The sequence below is a fragment of the Manis pentadactyla genome, chromosome 2 (genome assembly GCF_030020395.1).
Source record: "Manis pentadactyla isolate mManPen7 chromosome 2, mManPen7.hap1, whole genome shotgun sequence".
Lineage (NCBI taxonomy): Eukaryota > Metazoa > Chordata > Mammalia > Pholidota > Manidae > Manis > Manis pentadactyla.
The window spans coordinates 141,838,875-141,862,634 of NC_080020.1; the positions used below are offsets into that span (position 1 = coordinate 141,838,875).

The 23,760-nt window shown below is 43.6% G+C and overlaps 1 protein-coding gene and 1 long non-coding RNA gene across 3 annotated transcripts; one reads left to right on the top strand and one right to left on the bottom strand.

Moving 5' to 3' along the window:
• Window positions 1–1,673: 1,673 nt before the first annotated feature.
• Window positions 1,674–5,774, bottom strand: LRRC14B (leucine rich repeat containing 14B). The gene is made up of 2 exons (XM_036920418.2): window positions 4,840–5,774; window positions 1,674–3,488 (listed from the first exon to the last, which is right to left on the bottom strand). The coding sequence occupies exons 1-2, from the start codon at window positions 5,772–5,774 to the stop codon at window positions 2,843–2,845; spliced, it is 1,581 nt and encodes a 526-aa protein (XP_036776313.2). The 3' UTR covers window positions 1,674–2,842.
• On the top strand, window positions 5,704–6,709 carry LOC118929879 (uncharacterized). 2 transcript variants are annotated; one of them, XR_005031790.2, is made up of 3 exons: window positions 5,704–5,832; window positions 6,127–6,306; window positions 6,456–6,709. It is a non-coding gene; the product is annotated as an uncharacterized LOC118929879 (long non-coding RNA). The 2 variants fall into 2 exon arrangements; XR_005031787.2 differs by lacking the exon at window positions 5,704–5,832 and having other exon boundaries at window positions 5,862–6,306.
• Window positions 6,710–23,760: the final 17,051 nt, after the last annotated feature.

The window sequence follows — 23,760 nt, forward strand, 5'->3', positions numbered from 1 at the left end:
GTGTAAAACATTATTTGCCCTCCCTTTCCCTGAAGTCGCAGAAACCGAAACCTTGAGCCCCAAGGTGAGGAGAGTGCTCTGGGGTACAGGATCCTGCAGGAGACAGGTCCTCACCCCTGGAGGGAGCCTTTTCTGCTGTAGAGAGAGGTTGCCATTCCTTGGGAGTGTGTTCTTCATTGATTTGGTGATGTCACACTGTGGATGAGGTTGCATTGGCTTGGAAGGGCTTTAGGGCAGGGGGCAGGGGACAGATTTTGTTTTCTAATTGGGCTTCCTGTGGAAGTACCTATTTCAGGTGCTCTATTTTGGAATAAAGTTAGAAGGTATCAGGATTGACCTGGACGTTCCAAAAATAAAATGAGCAGGCTATAACTCTGAGTTGATCTAGTCAGTTCATCTGTTCAATAGCCTTTTTCCCCTTGTTAAAATTCATAGGGATAGCTATAGAATTCTTACATGTATTTCTCTGTGTAAAATATATATATGGATTGGAAGATAATGTTGATTTAATGATAACAAAATAATTGCAAACACTGTACCAAGGATGTGATATTGTGACAGGGGAGAAACATCACCAAAAAAACTGTGTTCTTGAAAAGAGAAAAGTATCTAATTACAATATGTAGCTATGCATTCCAGGCTGAATTTTTTAAGAAATCTGATAGCTGAATAATTTACTGAGATCATCTCAGGAGAGGAAAGGCTTTCTGATTAGCGGCTTTGTCTCAGTCTTACTGCATAAAAGCAAATATGTGATAAGTGTACATGAACTAATAAAGGTCTGGGTGTCTCGTGACCAAGCATGAGGGATGGCAATGGGCACAGCAGAAGTGGTACTGCAGGTGGAAATGCGCCCTCCTGGGTCCTGCTGGACCTTGCAGCTCAGCTTTGGAGGCCAGCTAGATGGGCCTGCTGGCGTGCCTGATCCACCCGAGACAGGTCCTCCCTGCATGTCTGAACTGGGTCCAGGGGCTGATGCCAGAAGAACTCTCATCCATCCTAGGAATGACAGAAACAGCCGCTCTGAGTCTCTCTACATTAGGACCCTGGTTGTGAGCAACAGAGATCAAGTCAAACTAGCTCAGAATTGATCAGTTCAAGCTAGTTTACAAGGGGGTTTATTTTAAGGCTCATGGAGCCTCAGGGTGATAATGGAGAATGAAGGCCAGACTTCAGAGAGGAACCAGGAATGGTGAATAAACAGCCACCAGGGACTCTGGGGCAGTGGGCCTCCTTGCTCCCGGCTCAGCGTGTGTTCTGATTCTCTCCCTGCAAACAGCCTGCTCTTCTTGGGTCTCAGGGTCAGAACCACTCCTGAGCTTCTGTCCTGACGGTTCTGAGTGAGGCAAGGCCTGGGAACCCCTGGGTTAAACAGCGCTGAGCATTTGAATGGAGTGGGAGTGGGAAAAATGGGGGTGTCTTTTGTTAGCCTCATGGAAAATCTTGAGAAAAGAAAAGGACTCGTAAGCCGACCTTCCCTGCAGGTGTGCAGAGGGAGCCACGGGCCTCTGTGGCAGCTCTGTAGGCAGTGGCCTCCTGCAGTCCTCAGGGAAACCAAGCCTCTCGTGAGGGTGATGGATGGCAAGCAGTGCACTCAAAGCCTTGATGGGTCCCACACCAGAGTTGTGATGCCGAAGAGTTGAGGCCTGAGCCTGGGTGGGACATCAGTGGGGAGCTTGAGAATTGGAACCCCGATTCATGTGAGCCCTTCACATGGCCCAGGCAGCCCCCTCCAGAGACCTCAGTGGGTGCCCAGCACCTCACGGCGGTGAGAAGGCAAGACCTTGGGGTGGCCTAAGGGCATGGGTACAGTGGAGAAAGGCCAGAGGCCAGGCGCACTGCTGTAGCATTCACACGCCCTGCACTGGTGTCCTGGTGGGACACCGGATGTGCACACAAGGACCCCCATCTCCACTGCAGTGGTTCAGGTAAGGGGTTGGCCCCATCAAGAGCTGGCCTTTACCTTCAGAAAACACTTTATTTTCAGACTCAGGTCCTTTTAAAAATTCTGAATTGCATTGAAATTAAAGCCACAGCTGAATAAGCCACCACCTGTTTTATTAGTATGTAATCATCATAATGCTCAACCCTTCACAGGTCAGATCTTGGTAGAAACCAAGTCCCAATATTGAAATTAACCACCCTTCAAGTGCTAGGACTCAAATAACCATGCAGGAGACTCCTCTGGGCCTGAGCAGAGGGTCTGGGTCCTGTTGGAGGTGGGAGATGGGGGGCAGCGTCCTCACAGTTACTGTCTTTCCTCCAGGGACAGAAGCCACCCTGCACCCTCAGGCTCAGCCTTGTGCCAGCAGAGCCCAAGCCTGCTGCTCATGCCCTCCAAGGTCAGACAGGAGCCATTAACAACCAAATCCCTTGTCCCGTGCTGGACTGGAGGTTTTAAGTGTGCAAACACGTCACTGCCTCCCACACCCACTGGAGAGGCTGCCAGGCACGCAATCTGGTCGTTCCCTGCCCCTCCCTCTGCTCAGCCCAGCCAAGTCCTGTGATGGGCCGGCACTGATCCTCCTGCCTCCTGCTAGCCTCGCACTGGCCACCCTCCGGGCGCCCACCCCATGCTGATTTGGTTCTCAGTGCTTCTCTGATGCCTACCTCTGTGTGGGGTGCTCCTGCTGACCCCTCAGCATTCCCGCTCTAGGGCTCAGCTGTAAGTTGCCCTCATGCTAAAGTGGTCTCAGGTGACTCCTGGAAGCCAGGGCTTCCTCTGCGACGGCACCTAATGGATGCTGTGTGCAGTGTTCATTAAGAAATGCTTTGGAGCAGATGTGCAGCCCAGGCCACCTGGCAGCTGAGGTGTGAGACCCGCCCTGGCCTGTGCAAGGCCCTACTCCATCTGCTCCAGTGCTCTGGAGAAGTTCTCCAGAGCAGTTTTGAAAGCTTGCAGCAAGAACATTCCAAGTTCATTGCTCGTTTCTTGAATGTCTGGGTCAAAGCTTCCGAAAACTGGGGTGCAGGCCCGAATGTCATCCCTGCCAGCCCGCAGCAGCAGTGCGTGCAGGTCCCTGGCAATCTCATCATATTTTTGCTGGTCGAATTTAGACATGTCTAGCTCATCCTGGGGGTAGGCGGTACCCTCGGGGTAGCAGTCCTTGGGTACTGGGAATTCTATGCACCGCAGCTCCGGGAGCTCGCAGAGAGTGGCAAAGAGGCGCCTCAGGGCAACAGCCGACAGCGGGTTCCCTAGGAACCGGAGCTCACGGAGCTGGCGGCAGGGGCTCAGTGCCAGCCCCAGCATGCCCACGTGATTGTCTTGGATGCTGCACTCCTCCAGGGTGAGGACCCTCAGTGTCGGGGCGGCCCGGCCCAGCAGCCTGGAGAAGGTGGAGGGGAACAGCTCAACAAGGCTGTGCCCACTGAGGTCCAGCACCTCCAGGTGGGTAGCATGGGTGCAGGCCGCCAGGAAGGCCATGTCCGCATGGTTCAGGGAGCAGTTGGCCAGGTCCAGCACTCTCAGTGGGGTCCCTAGGTTTCTGTGAGAAGACAGCACAGGTGAGAGGGACTCTAGGTGCAGACCGATTAAGCCTGTCTCAGAGGCCAGCAAATTGCAGCCCCTGGGCCAAATCCACCCACTGCCTTAGCTCAGCCTGAGAGCTGAAATGGTTTTTACACCTTTAAATAGCTGAAAAAAATCAAAAGAATACTTAGTGACATGTGAAAATTATATGAAATTCCCATGCCAGTTTCCATAGGTAGTAAAGCATTATAGGAACACAGCCACGCTTATTCATTACAGGCTGCTGTGGCCGCCCCGTGGCCCCAGTGGGAGGGCCGAGGCGTTGAGACTGTGTGGCCCTGCGGGTGAAGAATCACCTCCACCTGAAAACAGGCCTGGCTTTGTCTTCAGCGGCTAGAACGGCAGATCCGTCTTGTCAATGAGCCACCATGCTCTGAGTGTGGGGACATGTTCGGCTCCCTGCCGAGCGCACCGTGTCTGCTGGAGGGGGAGATGTGTGGCTTGGCAGGGACTGAAACACTGTTTTCCCTCTGAGTGGAGAGAGGAAGCCCATGGTTTTAGGGCAGGAAGGGCCTTGGAGCCATCTAGCCCAGCTTCAGCCTTGCCTGGGACCCCGCTGAGTCCTGATGCTGGTGGGGTGGGCAGCTGGCACCAGTAAATGCACAACCTGGGTGAGGCTCTGCTCTGGCTGGTGAGGAGTGGCACCCCTATCTGGGTACTTTCTTGGTCCCCTGCCCTCCAGCACACTGGACCAGGGTCTGGTGTCACTTGGCTGAGTGCTCAGTGAGGAGGATGTCCAGGGTCCTGCTGTCTGTCCCCACGTCCTCCTGTTGAGATAGCCTCCTGCCCACCTCTCGCCCCTGTACCTGCATGGAGCCCCTGGCATCTACCCCACAGCGAGCTCTCTGCAGCCTTGCCCAGCCCTGCATGGTGGAAAACGTTCCTACTTGCATCTTTCCTACCCCCTCCCCCACCCACAAGGAAGCCCCACCGACTCTCATCCACATCAGGCACCGGGCTGAGCACCTCTCCCCACCTGCCCCACTCATACCTGCACCTTGCATCTGGATTCATATAAGGGTCGAGGGAACAGGCCTGACAGCCAAGCCTAGGAGGCCTGTGTCTGGGAGCTTGGATTTGGGCGGCATCTCTGGCCCACTTGTCTGTATGAACAGTGTGGTTCATGCTAAACACCTGCCCCTTTTTGGCCTCTTGTGTGCCAGGCTGAGATACCCACCTAACCCTGCCTCATGGCCATGTCCCATTTTATGGCCCCTCAGTGCATCTTCAACCTGCCCAGGAGGCCCTGTGTGAGCCTGACCCCACTGAGACGCTGGGGGCTACCCATGCTATCGCTCCAGACTCACCCAAGCAGTTTCTGGATCTTCCCAGTCAGCGTGGAGAAGGCCACACTCAGCTCAGTGAGCTGGCTCATTTGGCTGAGCTCCCAGGAGATGGAGGTGAAGAAGGGGTCCTCACTGTCAGGGGCTCGGGGGCTGCCAGGGGGAGGGTCGAAGGCCTTGGCAGGCAAGGTGAGTGAGGCCAGCCGGGGGAAGCCCACCTGGGTCAGTAGCTGCTGCACGTGACCTGCATGCAGCCGCACATTGTGTACCACTTCCAGCCTGTGCAGCTCCTGGGGCCCCGCCAGACGCAGGACGTGTAGGAGCTGGCCAGGGTCCAGGCTGTCCGCCCTGAAGGAGAGGCAGTGCAGCTGCAGGGGAGTGGGGCCTATCGGCCCCAGGGCCTGCACCACCACCTTGAAGTTGCCATCGGTGACAAAGAGATCAGCGAGGACCTGGACGGGCCTCTGGGCTGTGCAGGGCTCCACCTGCAGCTGGCAGCAGGTCCTGCACAGCAGCTCTGTGCGGCCCCACCTGCCCAGCGCCCTCCCACAGGGGCATTGTTGCACCTCCACATCTCGGACTCCTGTGAGGTCGGCCATCCGCAGCCGCCTCCAGCCTTTGGCATGGAGCACGTAGTCTGAGAGGCCCTGCACACAGGCCTCCAGGCAGGCCCGGCAGGCCCGGTCCCGTAGGTCCACTGGATACTCTGCGCTGGGCCCCAGCAGGGCGCTCAGTCTGAACTCCTCCAGCGGCCAGTGCCCCAGCAGAACACGGATCACCTCTGCCTGCTCCAGAAAGTAGCTGGCTTTGAACAGGAGCGGGTAGACGCTGTGGGCCACAGCGTCCAGGCTCCGCCGGGCCACCTGGGGCTGGGACACCAGGGCCTCAGCAGAACAGGAACGCAGCGACCTCATCCTGTTTGTCTTTGGCCACCCTCCTCCTCCTTCTCCAAGGGGCATGCGCCCTTCTCGCTATTTTTAGCTGCAGCTGCTTGAGCTGCTTGCTTTTGGGCAGAAGGTACCAGCCAGTGCTGCAGTCATCTGACGGTTATTTTGGTCCCGGGTGCCTGTTTGGCTCTGGCCGCAGGGCTGTCGGGAGGTGGCCCCGCGCCCCGGATGGAACACATCTGGGCCCCTCCGCGGAGAATGAAGTCAGGCCCTGGGCCACAAACTTCATCAGGGGCCCCGGGGCTGGACTCCCACCCTTGACTTGTCTGGGCTCTGGGGATGTGGTACCAGGAATGGGGATGGCCCTACTGACAAGTGTTTCTTCCATTTGCTTCCTCCCTCCTCTTCCTCTGTCTTCCTTGAGGACCTGGGCAGGCTCTGGCTTCCCCACCTTCCACGGGAGGAACCATGGCCGGAGTGAGCTGGGAGGACATGTGACATGGCCTGGTGGGCTGGGAGGGGCCGAGCTCAGAGCTGCCACCAGCCCAAGGGTCTGCCTGTCTTTGAGTCCATCTCCTTATCTGCACTCAGGACCTGGTGGCAGGTGAGATGTGACAGTCCACCATGTGGTGTCTGCAGGGTGGCAGAACCCAGAGCCTGACCTATGCTGCTTGGCGCCAGGATCATTTTGAGCTGAGGGTTCTTGAGAAGCAGCAAGCATAAGGGCACTGACCCTCTCTTCTTCCCAAACAGGAGCAGAAACTCCAGTGAGAGTCGTGCACTCATACCGCCGTATTGGGAAGAAAGAAGTGTTGTCACCAGAGGCAGGCCTGGAGCTCTTTGCTGACAGACTCCTCGGTGGGACTTCCTTTCCACAACTGCCTCTTCACTCCACCTAGTACAGAAACCCCTGGGCTGCCCACTTCTTCAGGTCTTCATTTGCTTATGGGGGTTCCCATCGCATGCACAACTTACATGAAATAAATTGTGTGCTTTTCTCTTGTTAATCTGTTTTTTGTTACAGAGCCCCAGCTTAGACCTAAGAGGAGTAAAAAAATTCCTCCAGTGGTACCCAGTACTGATGGGTGTCAAATGATTATCTCATGACCAGACACCATTGCCAACATCACCGCTGAGGGCAGGGCTGGGCAGTTACCTCACAGGCCAGCAGGGCCACGCTGGTCTTGGGGGTCATGGCTGGGACAGAGGGAGACAGAGACAGAGACAGACAGAGAGAGACAGTGACAGAGAGACAGAGACAGAGGGAGACAGAGACAGACAGAGGCAGAGGGAGACAGAGAGAGAGAGGCAGAAAGAGACAAAGATGGAGACGGAGAGACAGAGACAGAGCTGGAGACAGAGACAGGCTGTGTGAAAAGAGGAGGGAGTGGGCCAATGGATGTGCCAGGTGGGGCTGCCACCCACTGGTGCCCGAGGGCCTGCCCTCCCTGCAGTCCCTTGGGGGGAAGGGCTGAAACCCATGTTGTCAGGCAGGTGAGGTGTGTGCATGAGGCTGTGGGACTTTGCCCGTGACATCACTTGAGGGTGAGTGGCATGGATGTGGGTGTAGACTGGGCAGACCCCAGAGTTAGGCCCAGGGCCACATCCCCTTAGGGTGGCAGGAGCTGGCTTCCTGGGTGGGGTGCATAGGTGACATCCTGGACCCCACAGACCAAGTAAGAGAAGTACAATCAGGTCATGGGAAAGTAAATCCCATTTATTTATGTTCCTAAACTTTGGAACATACCATCCTTGAAACAAAGTAACAAAGAAACAGTTACCAGCAGACCACACATGAATTCTTCCTCCACAGGTGCAGAGCTCTCCTTGGCACTATGTCACCTCCTGCCGGGAGGGCACTGTCCCATTGGCCGCACCCCTGCCACAACAGGGGTCCCACCTCACAACCTGTGGCCTCAGCTGCTCACTAGCAGTGCGCCCAGTTAAAATGGAAATGGAATCGAGGTTCCAGCTGTACTCAGAGGTACCTGTGCCAGAACACACCTTGGAGGGGCTGCGTGGGACCCTCACCCACCAGGCTATGTTGCCAGGAAGGTTGCTGAGATGCCCCCACCTGCCTGGGCCCCCGCATACTGGGGCAGTCCATGTGCTTCCACTCTGGCAGGGCTGCATTGCTCATTATTAGTGTGTAGTACATTTTAATAAATGTTTTACCCCAATTTCTGTACCAAATTACAGATTTTTATTTTTATGTCAGTGTTTAAGGGGAGCAATAAATCTATTAAAGTTGTTACTTTGGTTATTTGGCAATTTTCATATATATATAGCTTAGGTATATTATATTTGCTGTATTAAATTAGGTCTAAAATAGTTTCTACTGTGGTATTAATTTTGAGGTATCTGTGTCTAACATTTAATGAGTATTTGTTAAACACCTAGAATATGTCTATGGTTATAGATTTACCATCTATGAAGGGTCTCTAAAGCATTCATGAATTACTTACCGCTACTTAGGATACTTAATGCTTTGTGTTAGGGATGAGGAATTCGAATATCAGGCTGCATACTGTTGCCCTAAGTGGAACTATGCTTAAGGCAGTGGACCATCAAAACTTTGCTAATACTCCCATTGTAAGTGAGCCAGGTGGGTAATTGAACTGTCTCTGTAATTGAAGCTGATGGCCATCTTCTTGCTCTTGATTCCCTGCACCAGTCCATAATACCTTCCCATTTTTTTCTTTAAGCTTTATTTAATAGTAGGAAATACTGGGAATATTTAATTGAACCATTCTAGGAGTGACCAAAGATGGAAAATAACACGTTAAAAGTAAAATTCATGTGTCATTTGGATAAATCATCAACCTGAGTTTGTCAGTAGTAAAAAAAGCAGATAGGGAAATTGAGGTAAAATAAAAGTAAAAGGTTGCTTATCATTACATAATAAATACTATAATTTCCATTATAACCAGGCTGTTTCTATCTTGCAATCTAATATGTTTTCAAAATAATATAACCATTAGATTTTTTCACTTTTGTTAGGATTTCTACATTACTCATTCCCTTCAAGCTCTATCATCAGATATATTTTAAAGCTTGACATCAGCAAAGGGAGATTTGGAGATTACCATGTTATCCTCTTCTGATTTTTTGGTCTCAATTTGAGGTTTTCAAAGTGTTTCTTCCATTTGAAAATATCTTTAAGTATCTTAAACTCTTGTTCTTTACTCCTGATTCTTCTTCCTAGCAGTACATCCTAATTAATTTCTTAAGAAACTTGGGTGTAAATGTACAGAAGCTGGTTAATATACTCTGGCTATGGGCTATGTGGTTGATGCATATATGTGCCCCTTTTGGTTGGTGAAATTGCATTAATGATCCTTTTAGATATCATTGATATATTTTGATATTCATTTGATTAGAAAGTATTCCTTGGCTAATTATACTGCTCAGAAAGAAATGTATGAACTCTAGAGTTTCTATGGGATGGATTCTTATTTTTCCATGTTTTCTAGTTTCTTATTATAGTTCATAAAATAGACTTCCTTCACAATGAGAGTTTTTACACTTAAAACAAAGCAACTTCAGGTGTGACTGCCTTTAGATAATTTTAAAGGAGTGAGACATTTCAAAGAAATTCTTAGAGTTTTAGGCATGCATGTGGCATCTTCAACTTTTAGATTACTTTTAAAATTTTTGCTTACAGCTGTTTTGAATTCTGAAATGTCATGAACCAGAACCTGACTCTGGTTCCAGGAGAAAGACCAGAGTAGCACAGGCCAATAAAACGTTCCATAGTGATAGAGATATTCTGTATTTGCATGTCTTTTGAGCACTTGAAATGTGGCTAGAACAACTGAGGAACTGAATTTTCAATTTTGCTTCATTTAAATAAGTTTGCATTTATGGGGTATTGAGGGGACTCGATAATATGGGTGTAGTAACCACATTGTTTTTCATGTGAAACCTTCATAAATGGAGTCTATATCAATAATACCTTAATAAAAATATTGTATAAAAAATAAGTTTGCATTTAAATAGTAACATGTAGCTGCCCTTTTAGACAAAAAACAGGTATAGAGGCCTGATTCTTTTTAATGCAAATTAGATTTGCTGTCTTGGGAAATATATGTTATGTGCTCTTCTACTTTAAATAATTAAGGATAATGAATTAAAGCAAACTTTTCTTACAGGGTAGGTAAGAGAACAAAACTTAAATCAACTGTACTGTCTTTCACTTAAATAAATACAGTTCTAAATAAATATGACTTTCATACCTTATTATCATAGAGGTTGAAATAACTTGAATTTTCTCATAGGTGACTTTATATGTTTGTTCATAATTTGATGAAGAAGATCTGAATTTTGTTGCTTTTCAGGCTGTGTGCATGATTGCACAATTGTGTGTATAAAAATAAAATGTGCCATTTTTCTGATTATAAAAGTACATGTTGAGAGTATAAAATTTCAGAAATATAAAAGGTGTAAAAGTAACTATAGTCACTTGTTAAAGGATACACAAAATAAAAAGATGTAAATTATGGCATCAAAAGTGTAAAGCATATGGGAAATTAAAATGTAGAACTTTAAAATACTTTCCAAATTATCAATTTAAAATAGATAATTATAAATATTAGTTTTATGCAAGCCTCATGGTAACCACAAAGTTAAAAACTATAGTAGATACACAAAAAATAAAAAGGAATCTAAGCATACCACTACCAAAAAAATCAAATCAGAAAGAAAGAGGGGAGGGGCAGAAGATGGCGGCGTGAGTAGAGCAGCAGAAATCTCCTCCCAAAACAACATATATCTATGAAAATATAACAAAGACAACCCTTCCTAGAATAAAGACCAGAGGACACAGGACAATATCCAGACCACATCCGCACCTGAGAGAACCCAGCGCCTCGCGAAGGGGGTAAGATACAAGCCCCGGCCCGCGGGAGCCGAGCGCCCATCCCCCCAGCTCCCGGCGGGAGAAGAGCAGGCAGAGCGGGAGGGAGACGGAGCCCAGGACTGCCGAACACCCAGCCCCCGCCATCCGGGCCAGAGTGCAGGGCGCTCGATACTAGGAAAACAGGGCAGCAAGAACAGTGAGCAGGCACTGGAGGCTGGGCGACAGAGGGCATAAGAAAAGCGCGCGACCATTTTTTTTTGCTTTTTTGCTGTTTTGTTTTGGCGAGCGCTTTTTGGAAGTCTTAAAGGGATAGGGACCCCAATACTAGGGAAACAGGGCAGAAAGACCTGTGAGCAGAGGCCTGAGGCTGGCACTGCAGAATAAAGAAAAACGAACGACCACCTTTTTTTTTTTTTTTTTAATTAAAAAAATTTTTTTTTCTTTTTTTTTTGGTGGGCGTTGTTTTGTTTTGGCGGGTGCTTTTTGGAAGTCTTAAAGGGGCAGGGCGGGTCACTTAATCCAGAGGTAGGGAATCCAGGATCTCTGGGCACCCTAACCCCTGGGCTGCAGGGAGCAGGGAGGCCCCTTATGGAGATAAATAGCCTCCCAGCAGCTCCTGCTCCAACGCGACTCCACCATTTTGGAGTAGCTGCCCGAGCCAGGCCACGCCCACAGCAACAGCGGAGATTAACTCCACAGCAGCCGGGTAGGAAGCAGAAACCCTGTCTGCGCGCAGCTGCGCAGCACAAGCCACTAGAGGCCGCTGTTCTCCCAGGAGAGGAGGGCTACAAACCAACAAGAAAGGAAGTCCTTCCAGCCGTCACTCGTCCCAGTCCTGCAGACTATTCCTATCACCATGAAAAGGCAAAGCTACAGGCAGACAAAGATCACAGAGACAACACCAGAGAAGGAGACAGACCTAACCAGTCTCCCTGAAAAAGAATTCAAAATAAGAATCATAAACATGCTGACAGAGATGCAGAGAAATACGCAAGAGAAATGGGATGAAGTCCGGAAGGAGATCACAGATGCCAGAAAGGAGATCGCAGAAATGAAACAAACTCTGGAAGGGTTTATAAGCAGAATGGATAGAATGCAAGAGGCCATTGATGGAATTGAAATCAGAGAACAGGAACGCATAGAAGCTGACATAGAGAGAGACAAAAGGATCTCCAGGAATGAAACAATATTAAGAGAACTGTGTGACCAATCCAAAAGGAACAATATCCGTATTATAGGGGTCCCAGAAGAAGAAGAGAGAGGAAAAGAGATGGAAAGTATCTTAGAAGAAATAATTGCTGAAAACTTCCCCACACTGGGGGAGGAAGTAATCGAACAGACCACGGAAATACACAGAACCCCCAACAGAAAGGATCCAAGAAGGGCAACACCAAGACACATAATAATTAAAATGGCAAAGATCAAGAACAAGGAAAGAGTGTTAAAGGCAGCTAGAGAGAAAAAGGTCACCTATAAAGGGAAACCCATCAGGCTAACGTCAGATTTCTCAACAGAAACCCTACAGGCCAGAAGAGAATGGCATGATATATTTAATACAATGAAACAGAAGGGCCTTGAACCAAGGATACTGTATCCAGCACGACTATCATTCAAATATGACGGTGGGATTAAACAATTCCCAGACAAACAAAAGCTGAGGGAATTTGCTTTCCACAAACCACCTCTACAGAACATCTTACAGGGACTGCTCTAGATGGGAGCACTCCTAGAAAGAGCACAGCACAAAACACCCAACATATGAAGAATCGAGGAGGAGGAACAAGAAGGGAGAGAAGAAAAGAATCTCCAGACAGTGTATATAACAGCTCAATAAGCGAGCTAAGTTAGGCAGTAAGATACTAAAGAGGCTAACCTTGAACCTTTGGTAACCACGAATTTAAAGCCTGCAATGGCAATAAGTACATATCTTTCAATAGTCACCCTAAATGTTAATGGGTTGAATGCACCAATCAAAAGACACAGAGTAACAGAATGGATAAAAAAGCAAGACCCATCTATATGCTGCTTACAAGAAACTCACCTCAAACCCAAAGACATGTACAGACTAAAAGTCAAGGGATGGAAAAACATATTTCAAGCAAACAACAGTGAGAAGAAAGCAGGGGTTGCAGTACTAATATCAGACAAAATAGACTTCAAAACAAAGAAAGTAACAAGAGATAAAGAAGGACACTACATAATGATAAAGGGCTCAGTCAAACAAGAGGATATAACCATTCTAAATATATATGCACCCAACACAGGAGCACCAGCATATGTGAAACAAATACTAACAGAACTAAAGGGGGATATAGACTGCAGTGCATTCATTCTAGGAGACTTCAACACACCACTCACCCCAAAGGATAGATCCACTGGGCAGAAAATAAGTAAGGACACGGAAGCACTGAACAACTCAGTAGAGCAGATGGATCTAATAGACATCTATAGAACTCTACATCCAAAAGCAGCGGGATATACATTCTTCTCAAGTGCACATGGAACATTCTCCAGAATAGACCACATACTAGGCCACAAAAAGAGCCTCAGAAAATTCCAAAAGATTGAAATCCTACCAACCAACTTTTCAGACCACAAAGGCATAAAACTAGAAATAAACTGTACAAAGAAAGCAAAGAGGCTCACAAACACATGGAGGCTTAACAACACGCTCCTAAATAATCAATGGATCAATGACCAAATCAAAATGGAGATCCAGCAATATATGGAAACAAATGACAACAACAACACTAAGCCCCAACTTCTGTGGGACACAGCAAAAGCAGTCTTAAGAGGAAAGTATATAGCAATCCAAGCATATTTAAAAAAGGAAGAGCAATCCCAAATGAATGGTCTAATGTCACAATTATCGAAATTGGAAAAAGAAGAACAGATGAGGCCTAAGGTCAGCAGAAGGAGGGACATAATAAAGATCAGAGAAGAAATAAATAAAATTGAGAAGAATAAAACAATAGCAAAAATCAATGAAACCAAGAGCTGGTTCTTCGAGAAAATAAACAAAATAGATAAGCCTCTAGCCAGACTTATTAAGAAGAAAAGAGAGTCAACACAAATCAACAGTATCAGAAACGAGAAAGGAAAAATCATGACGGACCCCACGGAAATTCAAAGAATTATTGGAGAATACTATGAAAACCTATATGCTAACAAGCTGGGAAACCTAGGAGAAATGGACAACTTCCTAGAAAAATATAACCTTCCAAGATTTACCCAGGAAGAAACAGAAAATCTAAACAGACCAATTACCAGCAACGAAATTGAAGCGGTAATCAAAAAACTACCAAAGAACAAAACCCCCGGGCCAGATGGATTTACCTCGGAATTTTATCAGACATACAGGGAAGACATAATACCCATTCTCCTTAAAGTTTTCCAAAAAATAGAGGAGGAGGGGATACTCCCAAACTCATTCTATGAAGCTAACATCACCCTAATATCAAAACCAGGCAAAGACCCCACCAAAAAAGAAAACTACAGACCAATATCCCTGATGAACGTAGATGCAAAAATACTCAACAAAATATTAGCAAACCGAATTCAAAAATACATCAAAAGGATCATACACCATGACCAAGTGGGATTCATCCCAGGGATGCAAGGATGGTACAACATTCGAAAGTCCATCAACATCATCCACCACATCAACAAAAAGAAAGACAAAAACCACATGATCATCTCCATAGATGCTGAAAAAGCATTTGACAAAGTTCAACATCCATTCATGTTAAAAACTCTCAGCAAAATGGGAATAGAGGGCAAGTACCTCAACATAATAAAGGCCATCTATGATAAACCCACAGCCAACATTATATTGAATAGCAAGAAGCTGAAAGCATTTCCTCTGAGATCGGGAACTAGACAGGGATGCCCACTCTCTCCACTGTTATTTAACATAGTACTGGAGGTCCTAGCCACGGCAATCAGACAAAATAAAGAAATACAAGGAATCCAGATTGGTAAAGAAGAAGTTAAACTGTCACTATTTGCAGATGACATGATACTGTACATAAAAAACCCTAAAGACTCCACCCCAAAACTACTAGAACTGATATCGGAATACAGCAAAGTTGCAGGACACAAAATCAACACACGGAAATCTGTGGCTTTCCTATATACTAACAATGAACCAACAGAAAGAGAAATCAGGAAAACAACTCCATTCACAATTGCATCAAAAAAAATAAAATACCTAGGAATAAATCTAACCAAAGAAGTGAAAGACTTATACTCTGAAAACTACAAGTCACTCTTAAGAGAAATTAAAGGGGACACTAACAGATGGAAACTCATCCCATGCTCGTGGCTAGGAAGAATTAATATCGTTAAAATGGCCATCCTGCCCAAAGCAATATACAGATTTGATGCAATCCCTATGAAACTACCAGCAACATTCTTCAATGAACTGGAACAAATAATTCAAAAATTCATATGGAAACACCAAAGACCCCGAATAGCCAAAGCAATCCTGAGAAAGAAGAATAAAGTAGGGGGGATCTCACTCCCCAACTTCAAGCTCTACTATAAAGCCATAGTAATCAAGACAATTTGGTACTGGCACAAGAGCAGAGCCACAGACCAATGGAACAGACTAGAGAATCCAGACATTAACCCAGACATATATGGTCAATTAATATTTGATAAAGGAGCCATGGACATACAATGGCGAAATGACAGTCTCTTCAACAGGTGGTGCTGGCAAAACTGGACAGCTACATGTAGGAGAATGAAACTGGACCATTGTCTAACCCCATATACAAAAGTAAACTCAAAATGGATCAAAGACCTGAATGTAAGCCATGAAACCATTAAACTCTTGGAAGAAAACATAGGCGAAAACCTCTTAGACATAAACATGAGTGACCTCTTCTTGAACATATCTCCCCGGGCAAGGAAAACAACAGCAAAAATGAGTAAGTGGGACTATATTAAGCTGAAAAGCTTCTGTACAGCAAAAGACACCATCAATAGAACAAGAAGGATCCCTACAGTATGGGAGAATATATTTGAAAATGACACATCCAATAAAGGCTTGACGTCCAGAATATATAAGGAGCTCACACGCCTCAACAAAGAAAAAACAAATAACCCAATTAAAAAATGGGCAGAGGAACTGAACAGACAGTTCTCCAAAAAAGAAATACAGATGGCCAACAGACACATGAAAAGATGCTCCACATCGCTAATTATCAGAGAAATGCAAATTAAAACTACAATGAGGTATCACCTCACACCAGTAAGGATGGCTGCCATCCAAAAGACAAACAACAACAAATGTTGGCGAGGCTGTGGAGAAAGGGGAACCCTCCTACACTGCCGGTGGGAATGTAAACTAGTTCAACCATTGTGGAAAGCAGTATGGAGGTATATCAAAATGCTCAAAACAGACTTACCATTTGACCTAGGAATTGCACTCCTAGGAATTTACCCTAAGAACGCAGTAATCAAGTTTGAGAAAGACAGATGCACCCCTATGTTTATTGCAGCACTATTTACAATAGCCAAGAATTGGAAGCAACCTAAATGTCCATGGATAGATGAATGGATAAAGAAGATGTGGTACATATACACAATGGAATACTACTCAGCCATAAGAAAAGGGCAAATCCAATCATTTGCAGCAACATAAATGGAGCTGGAGGGTATTATGCTCAGTGAAACAAGCCAAGTGGAGAAAGAGAAATACCAAATGATTTCACTTATCTGTGGAATATAAGAACAAAGGAAAAACTGAAGGAACAAAACAGCAGCAGAATCACAGAACTCAAGAATGGACTAACAGTTACCAAAGGGAAAGGGACTGGGGAGGATGGGTGGGTAGGGAGGGATAAGGGGGGGAGAAGTAAGGGGGTATTAAGATTAACATACATGAGGGGGTAGGAGAAAAGGGAGGGCTGTACAACACAGAGAAGGCAAGTAGTGATTCTACAACATTTTGCTATGCTGATGGACAGTGACTGTAAAGGGGTTTATAGGGGAGACCTGGTATAGGGGAGAGCCTAGTAAACATAATATTCATCATGTAAGTGTAGATTAGTGATACCAAAAACAAAGCAAAAAAAAAAAAAAAAGGGCAGTTCCTGTGTGGTAACCTCCAACGAGTTCTACACAAGGGTATAAAGGGCATATAAAAGTGTAGGCAAAGGGTCTGTTTGTGTTTATACAGAGGATCAAAGCCTAATTGGGCTACCCCGAAAATGAACTAAGATACGATATGAAAAAGAACTTCCAACATCTGCACTCTCTGGAAGACTCATGCCAGAAGATGATCATCAAAAAACCCCAACAAAGATCCACGCACTTCTACAGCTGTAGATGCACTCATCCCACCAGTTCCTGGACTTGCCATGGGAATGAGGAAGGAGATATCTAAGCTGGCCTGTGCATACAGTAAAACAACAAATTTGACTGTATCTATACTGTTGGAACTCAACCAAGAATTTGGAGAAGTGCAAATTGTAGCGCTCCAAAGTCTTACAACTACAGACTATTTGCTGTTAAAAGAACATATGGCATGTGAACAGTCCCCAGGAATGGGTTGTTTTAATTTGTCTGATTTCTCTCAGACTGTTCAAGTTCAGTTGGACAATATCCACCATATCATAGATAAGTTTTCACAAATGCCTAAGGTGCCTTAATGGTTTTCTTGGTTTCACTGCAGATGGCTGGTAATTACAGATATGCTTTGGTTATGTAACTATACTCCTATTATGTTAATGTGTGTGCGCAATTTAAGTAGTAGCTTAAAACCTATATATGCTGAAGTTACTCTACAAGAAGATATGTCAAAGAAATAATCAATCTTCCCATGTTTTCTTCCGTCTGCTACTTCTATAGCTTTTCTTCTTCCTTCCTAATTACAACCCTTAAATAGAATTCGTGCCTCATATCAAATTTACCGAGTATCATAACTCCTCCAAGTGGTAAAGATACCTCAAGACAAATGCTGGGCATAGAAGCCACAGGGCATAAATATGCAAAGAAGTAAAAAGCTAACCTTTTCAAACAATAAGGCTTCCCTCTCACTTACCAACTTCACATTTCCCTGTATGGCCCCGGAAGATGACTGGTTAGCCAGAGACGGGTAAGATTCCTCAAGGGAGGAACAACCTAAGACAGGCACAGTCGCAGGGGGGCCATCAGGTGAGAAATTGGGGATCAACAGAGGTGAGGCTTAGAACCTCACCCCCTCTGTTCTGAGAGAAATCTTCTGTATACGTGGATGTTTTATTGCCCTGGTCTAGCTTGGATTAACACATAGTCTACAGGCACACACCTGATCATCTACATTTGCTCTCTTACAACACTAAACTATGATTTCTACCTTTATCTTGTAGCTACCTACCACTTCAGCATTTTATTAAAAATATTAATAATAAAGAGAGAAATGTGGTATCCACATATAAATCAAGTATAAAAACCAAATGAGTATTCATATTTGAACTGACTGTTTAGAGTTCATAATGCATGAGCAAAACCGAAAGTTTCTGTGATGACTCCCCTTGTACTGTTCACTATGTAACTTATTCATTATGTAAGAATTTGTTCTACATGTAAGAACTTGTTTGTTATGCCTCAGAAGATTGGAGACTGACGAAAATTAGGCTTGGGGTGGATTAATGATTGTGCATTGAGCATTGACTCCCCTATACAGAATTTTATTGTCGTTAACAACCATTTGATCAATAAATATGAGAGATGCCCTCACAAAAAAAAAAAAAAAAAAAAAAAAAAAAGGACAGACTTCCAATGGTAAAATAAATAAGTAACCGGGATATAATGTATAGCATAAGGAATATAGTCAAGATATTGTAACAGCTTGGTAGGGTGATAGCTGGAACCTAGAATTATGTATATAAATGTTCTACCACTGTGTTGTACACTTGAAACTAATGTAATACTGTGCGTCAACTACCCTTCAATAAAAAATAATTATTTAAAAAAAAAAAAAAAAAAAAAAAAAGAAAGAAAGAGAGCAAGAGGAAAAAGAAAGGAACAAAGGAATTACAAAACAACCAGAAAGCAATGAACAAAATGGAAATAAGTACATACTTATCTAAAGTTACTTTAATTATAAATGCACTAAATTCTCCAGTCAAAAGACAGAGTCACTGAATGGATTAAAAATAATAAGACCCATGTATATGATGCCTACAAGAGACTCACTTCAGATGTAAGGATACATACAGACTGAAAGTGAAAGGATAGAAAAAGATATTCCGTGCAAATGGAAACCAAAAGAAAGCTGGGGTAGCTATACTTACAAAAGACAAAAGAGACTTTAAAACAGATTAATAAGAGACAATGACATTACGTAATGATAAAGAGTTCAGTGCAACAAGAGGATATAACATGTAAATATTTATGCACCCAAAGTGGTAACACCTAAGTACATAAAGCAATATCAGTAGACATAAAGGGAAAAATAGGCAGCAGTACAGTAATTGTAGGGGACTTTTAACATCCCACTTTAATCAATGCACAGATTATTCAGACAAAACAATCAATATGGAAACACTGGCCTTTAACAGCACACTGGACCAGATGAACTTAACAGACATACATAGAACATGCCATCCCCCAAACAACAAAATGTACATTCTTCTGAAGCACCCATGGAACATTCTCCAGGATAGATCATATGTTAGGACACAAAACAGGTCTTGATAAATTTAAGAAGATGGAAATTATATCAAACATATTTTCCAGAGACAATGGTATAAAACTTGTAATCAGTTACAAGAAGAAAAATGGGAAATTTACAACTATGTGGGATTAAACAACATGCTATTGTAACAACCAATGCATCAAAGAAGAAATAAAAAAATATAGGGAGACAAATAATGGAAATACAACATACTAAAACACATGGGATGCACCAAGAGCAGTTCTAAGAGGGAAGTTCATAGCAATAAATGCCTACATTAAGACACTAGGAAGTTTCTCAAGTAAACAACCTTAGTTAAAACCTCAAGAAATGAGAAAAATAAGAATAAACCAGACCCAAAGTTAGGAGAAGGAAGGAAATTAAAAAGTGAGAGTAGGAATAAATGAAATAAAAACTAAAAAGTTAACAGAAAAGATCAATGAAACTAAGAGCTCTTTTTTTGAAAAGATAAAAAGAATAGACAAACCTTTAGTTAGAATAAAAGGACTGAAAATCATGATAAAAAGGACTGAAAATCAGAAATGAAAGAAGAGGTATTACAACTGATTTTGCAGAAATATAAAGGATCACAAGAGACTACTGTGAACAATTAATATGCCAACATATTGGACATCATAGAAGAAATGGATAAATTGGAAACATACAATCATGATTCAAGATTGAATCATGAAGATATAGAAAAGCTGAAGAGACTGATTACTAGTAAAGAGATTGAATCAGTAATCAAAAGCCTCCCAGAAAACAAAATCCAGGACCAGATGGCTTCACTACTGCAGTCTAACGTACATGTAAAGAAGTAATACCAGTCCTTCTCAAACTCTTCTGAAAAACTGAAGAGGAGGGAGTACTTCCAAACTTGTTTTATGAAGCCAGAATTAAACAATACATTAAAAGGATAATACACTATGATTAACTGTGACATATCCCAGGGATGCAAATATGGATCAATATCTGCAGATCAGTGTGATCCACCACATTAACAAAATGAAGGCTGAAAATTGTCATTATCTCATTAGACACAGAAAAGCATTTGACTAAAATCAACATCCATTTGTGATAAAAACTCTAAGCATAAGTGTAAAGGGAAGAAAGCTCAACATAATAAAGTCCATATATAAATGGCAAGCCCACTGCTAATATCCCACCTAGTAGCTAAAAGCTAAAAGTTTTTCCTCTAAGATTGGGAACAAGACAAGGAAATCCCCTCACCACTTTTATTCAACATAGTATTAGAAATACCATCCAAAGCAATTAGACAAGAAAAAGAAACAAAAGATATCCAGATCAGGAAGGAAGAAGTAAAACTATCACTGTCTACAGATGACATGATGTTATTATATATAGAAAACCCTAAAGACTCCACCAAAAAATGGTTAGAACTAATAACTAACTGAATTCAGCAAAGTTGCAGGATACAAAATTAATACACAGAAATCTGTTGCATTCCTATATACTAACAACAAGCTAGCAGAAACAGAAATCAGGAAAACAATTCTATTTAAAACTGCATCAAAAAGAATAAAATACCTAGGAATAAACCTAGCCAAGGAGGTGAAAGACCTATACTTTCTTCATGAGAGAAATTAACCAATAAATGGAAATAATCTCATGTTCATGGATGGGAAGAATTAATATTGTCAAAATGGCCATCCTGCTCAAAGCAATTTACAGAGTCAGTGCAGTCCCTATCAAAATACCAATGGTATTTTTCAATGAGCTAGAACAAATAGTTCTAAAATTCATGTGGAACCACAAAAGACCCCATATAGCCAAAGCAAGTCTGAGAAAGAACAAAGCTGGGGTGATTATACTCCCTGACTTCAAGCTCTATTATCAAACTACAGTAATCAAAACAATATGGTACTGGCACAAGAACAGATCCATAGATGAATGAAACAAAATAGCCCAGATATAAACCCATACATTTATGGTCAATTAATACAATAATATAAAGAAGCCATGAATATACAGTGGGGAAAACATAGCCTCTTCAACAACTGGTCTGGGAAAACTGGACAGCTCCATGTAAGAGAATGAAACTGCAAGCAATCCACATTTATGGATAAACATATTTGAGAAATGTATACAAGATAACAAGGAATAGAATCTCTAACTTTTTAAAAATTAAATTTTTTCTAAATCACATTAGTTTAGTAGGAGTCGCTTATAAGAATTTAATTGGGGGATATTATGTTCTCTGACTTCAGGCTATACTACAAAGTAACTCTAATCAAAACAATATGGTACTGGCACAGGAACAGACCCATAGATTAATGAAACACAATAGCCCAGATATAAACCCATGCATATATGGTCACTTACTGTGTAATAAAGGAGCCATGAGTATACAATGGTGAAAGGACACTCTCTTCAACAACTGGTGTTGGCAAAACTGGCCAGCTACATGCAAGAGAAAGAAACTAGATTACTGTCTACAACTCTACACACGAAAGTAAACTCAAAATAGATCAAAGATCTAGATGTAAGAAATTAAACCATAAAACTCTTAGAAGAAACATAGGCAAAATCTCTCAAACATAAGTGTGAGCAGTTTTTTCCTGTACACAACTGCTCAGTAAGAGGAAACAAAATAAAAAATGAACAAATGGGACTATATACCAAACCAAAATGCTTCTGTACAGCCAAGGACACCATCAGCAGAACAAAAATGAAACCTACAGTATGGGAGAGTATATTTGTAAATGATTTGTCCTATTTGGGGTTAACATCCAAAATACATAAAGGACTCATATTACTAAACACCAAAGAAAAACCTGATTTAAAAATGGGCAGAAGACCAGAACAGACATTTTTCCAAAGTAGAAATACAGATGGCCAACAGGCATATGAAAAAATGCTCCACATCATTAATCATCAGGGAAATGCAAATTAAAACCACAATAAGATATCACCTCAGACCAGTTACAATGGCCACTATCCAAGAGAAAAGAAAAAACAAGTGTTGGCAAGGATGTGGAGAAAGGGGAACCCTGCTACCTTGTTGGTGGGAATGTAAACTGATATAGCCATGGTGGAAAGCAGTGTGTAGGTTACTAATAAAACAAAAAATAGAAATGCCATATGACCCAGTAATTCTTATGTGGAGCTCCAGGAATTTACCTGAAGAAAACAAAATCCCTGATTCAAAAAGATAGATGCACCCCTCTGTTTATTGCTGCATTACAGTAGCCAAGTTATGGAAACAGCCTAACTGTCCATCAGTAGAGGAGTGGATAAAGAAGAGATGGTACATATACATGATGGAATATTATTCAGCCATAAGAAGAAAATAAATCCTGCCATTTGGAACAACATGGATCAACCTAGAGGGTAGTATGCTAAGTGAAATAAGCCAGGCAGAGACAAAACACCATATGATTTCACTTATTTGTGGAATCTAAACACAAAACAAAATGAATGCAACAGCACTAGACTTACAGACACTGAGTAGTGACTTGTGGTTACTATGGAGGAGGGGTTGGGGTGAGTAGCTGAGGGTGAGGGGAGTAAAAGGGCACAAAACTTTTCAGTCATAAGTTGGTCAGAGGGATAGTAGAATAGCATGAAAAATACAAGCACTGCTTCTGTAATATTTTCCTATGCTGACAGTAACTGCACTAGAGGGGGTGAAGATTTAATATGGGTGACTGTAGAACCACTGTGTTGTGTACTTGAAACCAATATAAGATTGAATATTTATGATACTTCAATTTAAAAAATATTTGAAATGGAAAATATCCTTTGAATCCACTGAAGTCTGCCACAGTTTAGATTTAGTAAATCTCTATGGTTTTTAGCTAAGTTCAGTGTTCTTTGACTAAATTGAGATGTTCAGCTTTATAGTAAATGACAGAATCAAAAATCGTACTCTGGATTGATATACTGATGGTAAACCATTTAGAATTTTTGAATACTTTAATAAATCACAGTAGAAACACAAGTGTTTTTTTTCATTAAGAATTTCTTCAGTAATCCCCTTCCCTTCCTGGATCAAACTACTCATTCTTAAAGCTGTTGGGAGGACAGTATGAAGTAGGTGCCCATGTCACCTGCTGAGCCATGGTAGCCCGGCATGGTGTGTCAGAGTCCTGTGAGTAGAGGAGGGAGTTCCACAGACAGACTGCCTTGTTGTATGTGGAAGCAGAACCTATGCAGGTATGCAGGGAGTGGGGCAGTCAGGTTTGGAGATTCAGAGTCCTGGTGGGGTAACCAAAGCATTCATACCTGAAAGTAGCCCAGCATGGGGTGTCAGAGGCCAAGGAGCACATCTATATTAGGGTGGGTAACCTGACACAGTGGCAGTGCCTGATTGAAAGGAAGGGGGCTTCCCTCCTGAGGGCTGATGAGGAGGGCCTCACTGCAGAAAGTGATCCAGTTCGGATGGGGTGTCAGAAACTGCATGGATGAAGTGGACATTCACACTGTAGACAGGCTTGGAATGGGGTTTGAAAACTTGATGGGGAAAAGGGGAAAGGGTGGTGGCCAGGATGGGAGACTTGCTATGTACAGGGGCG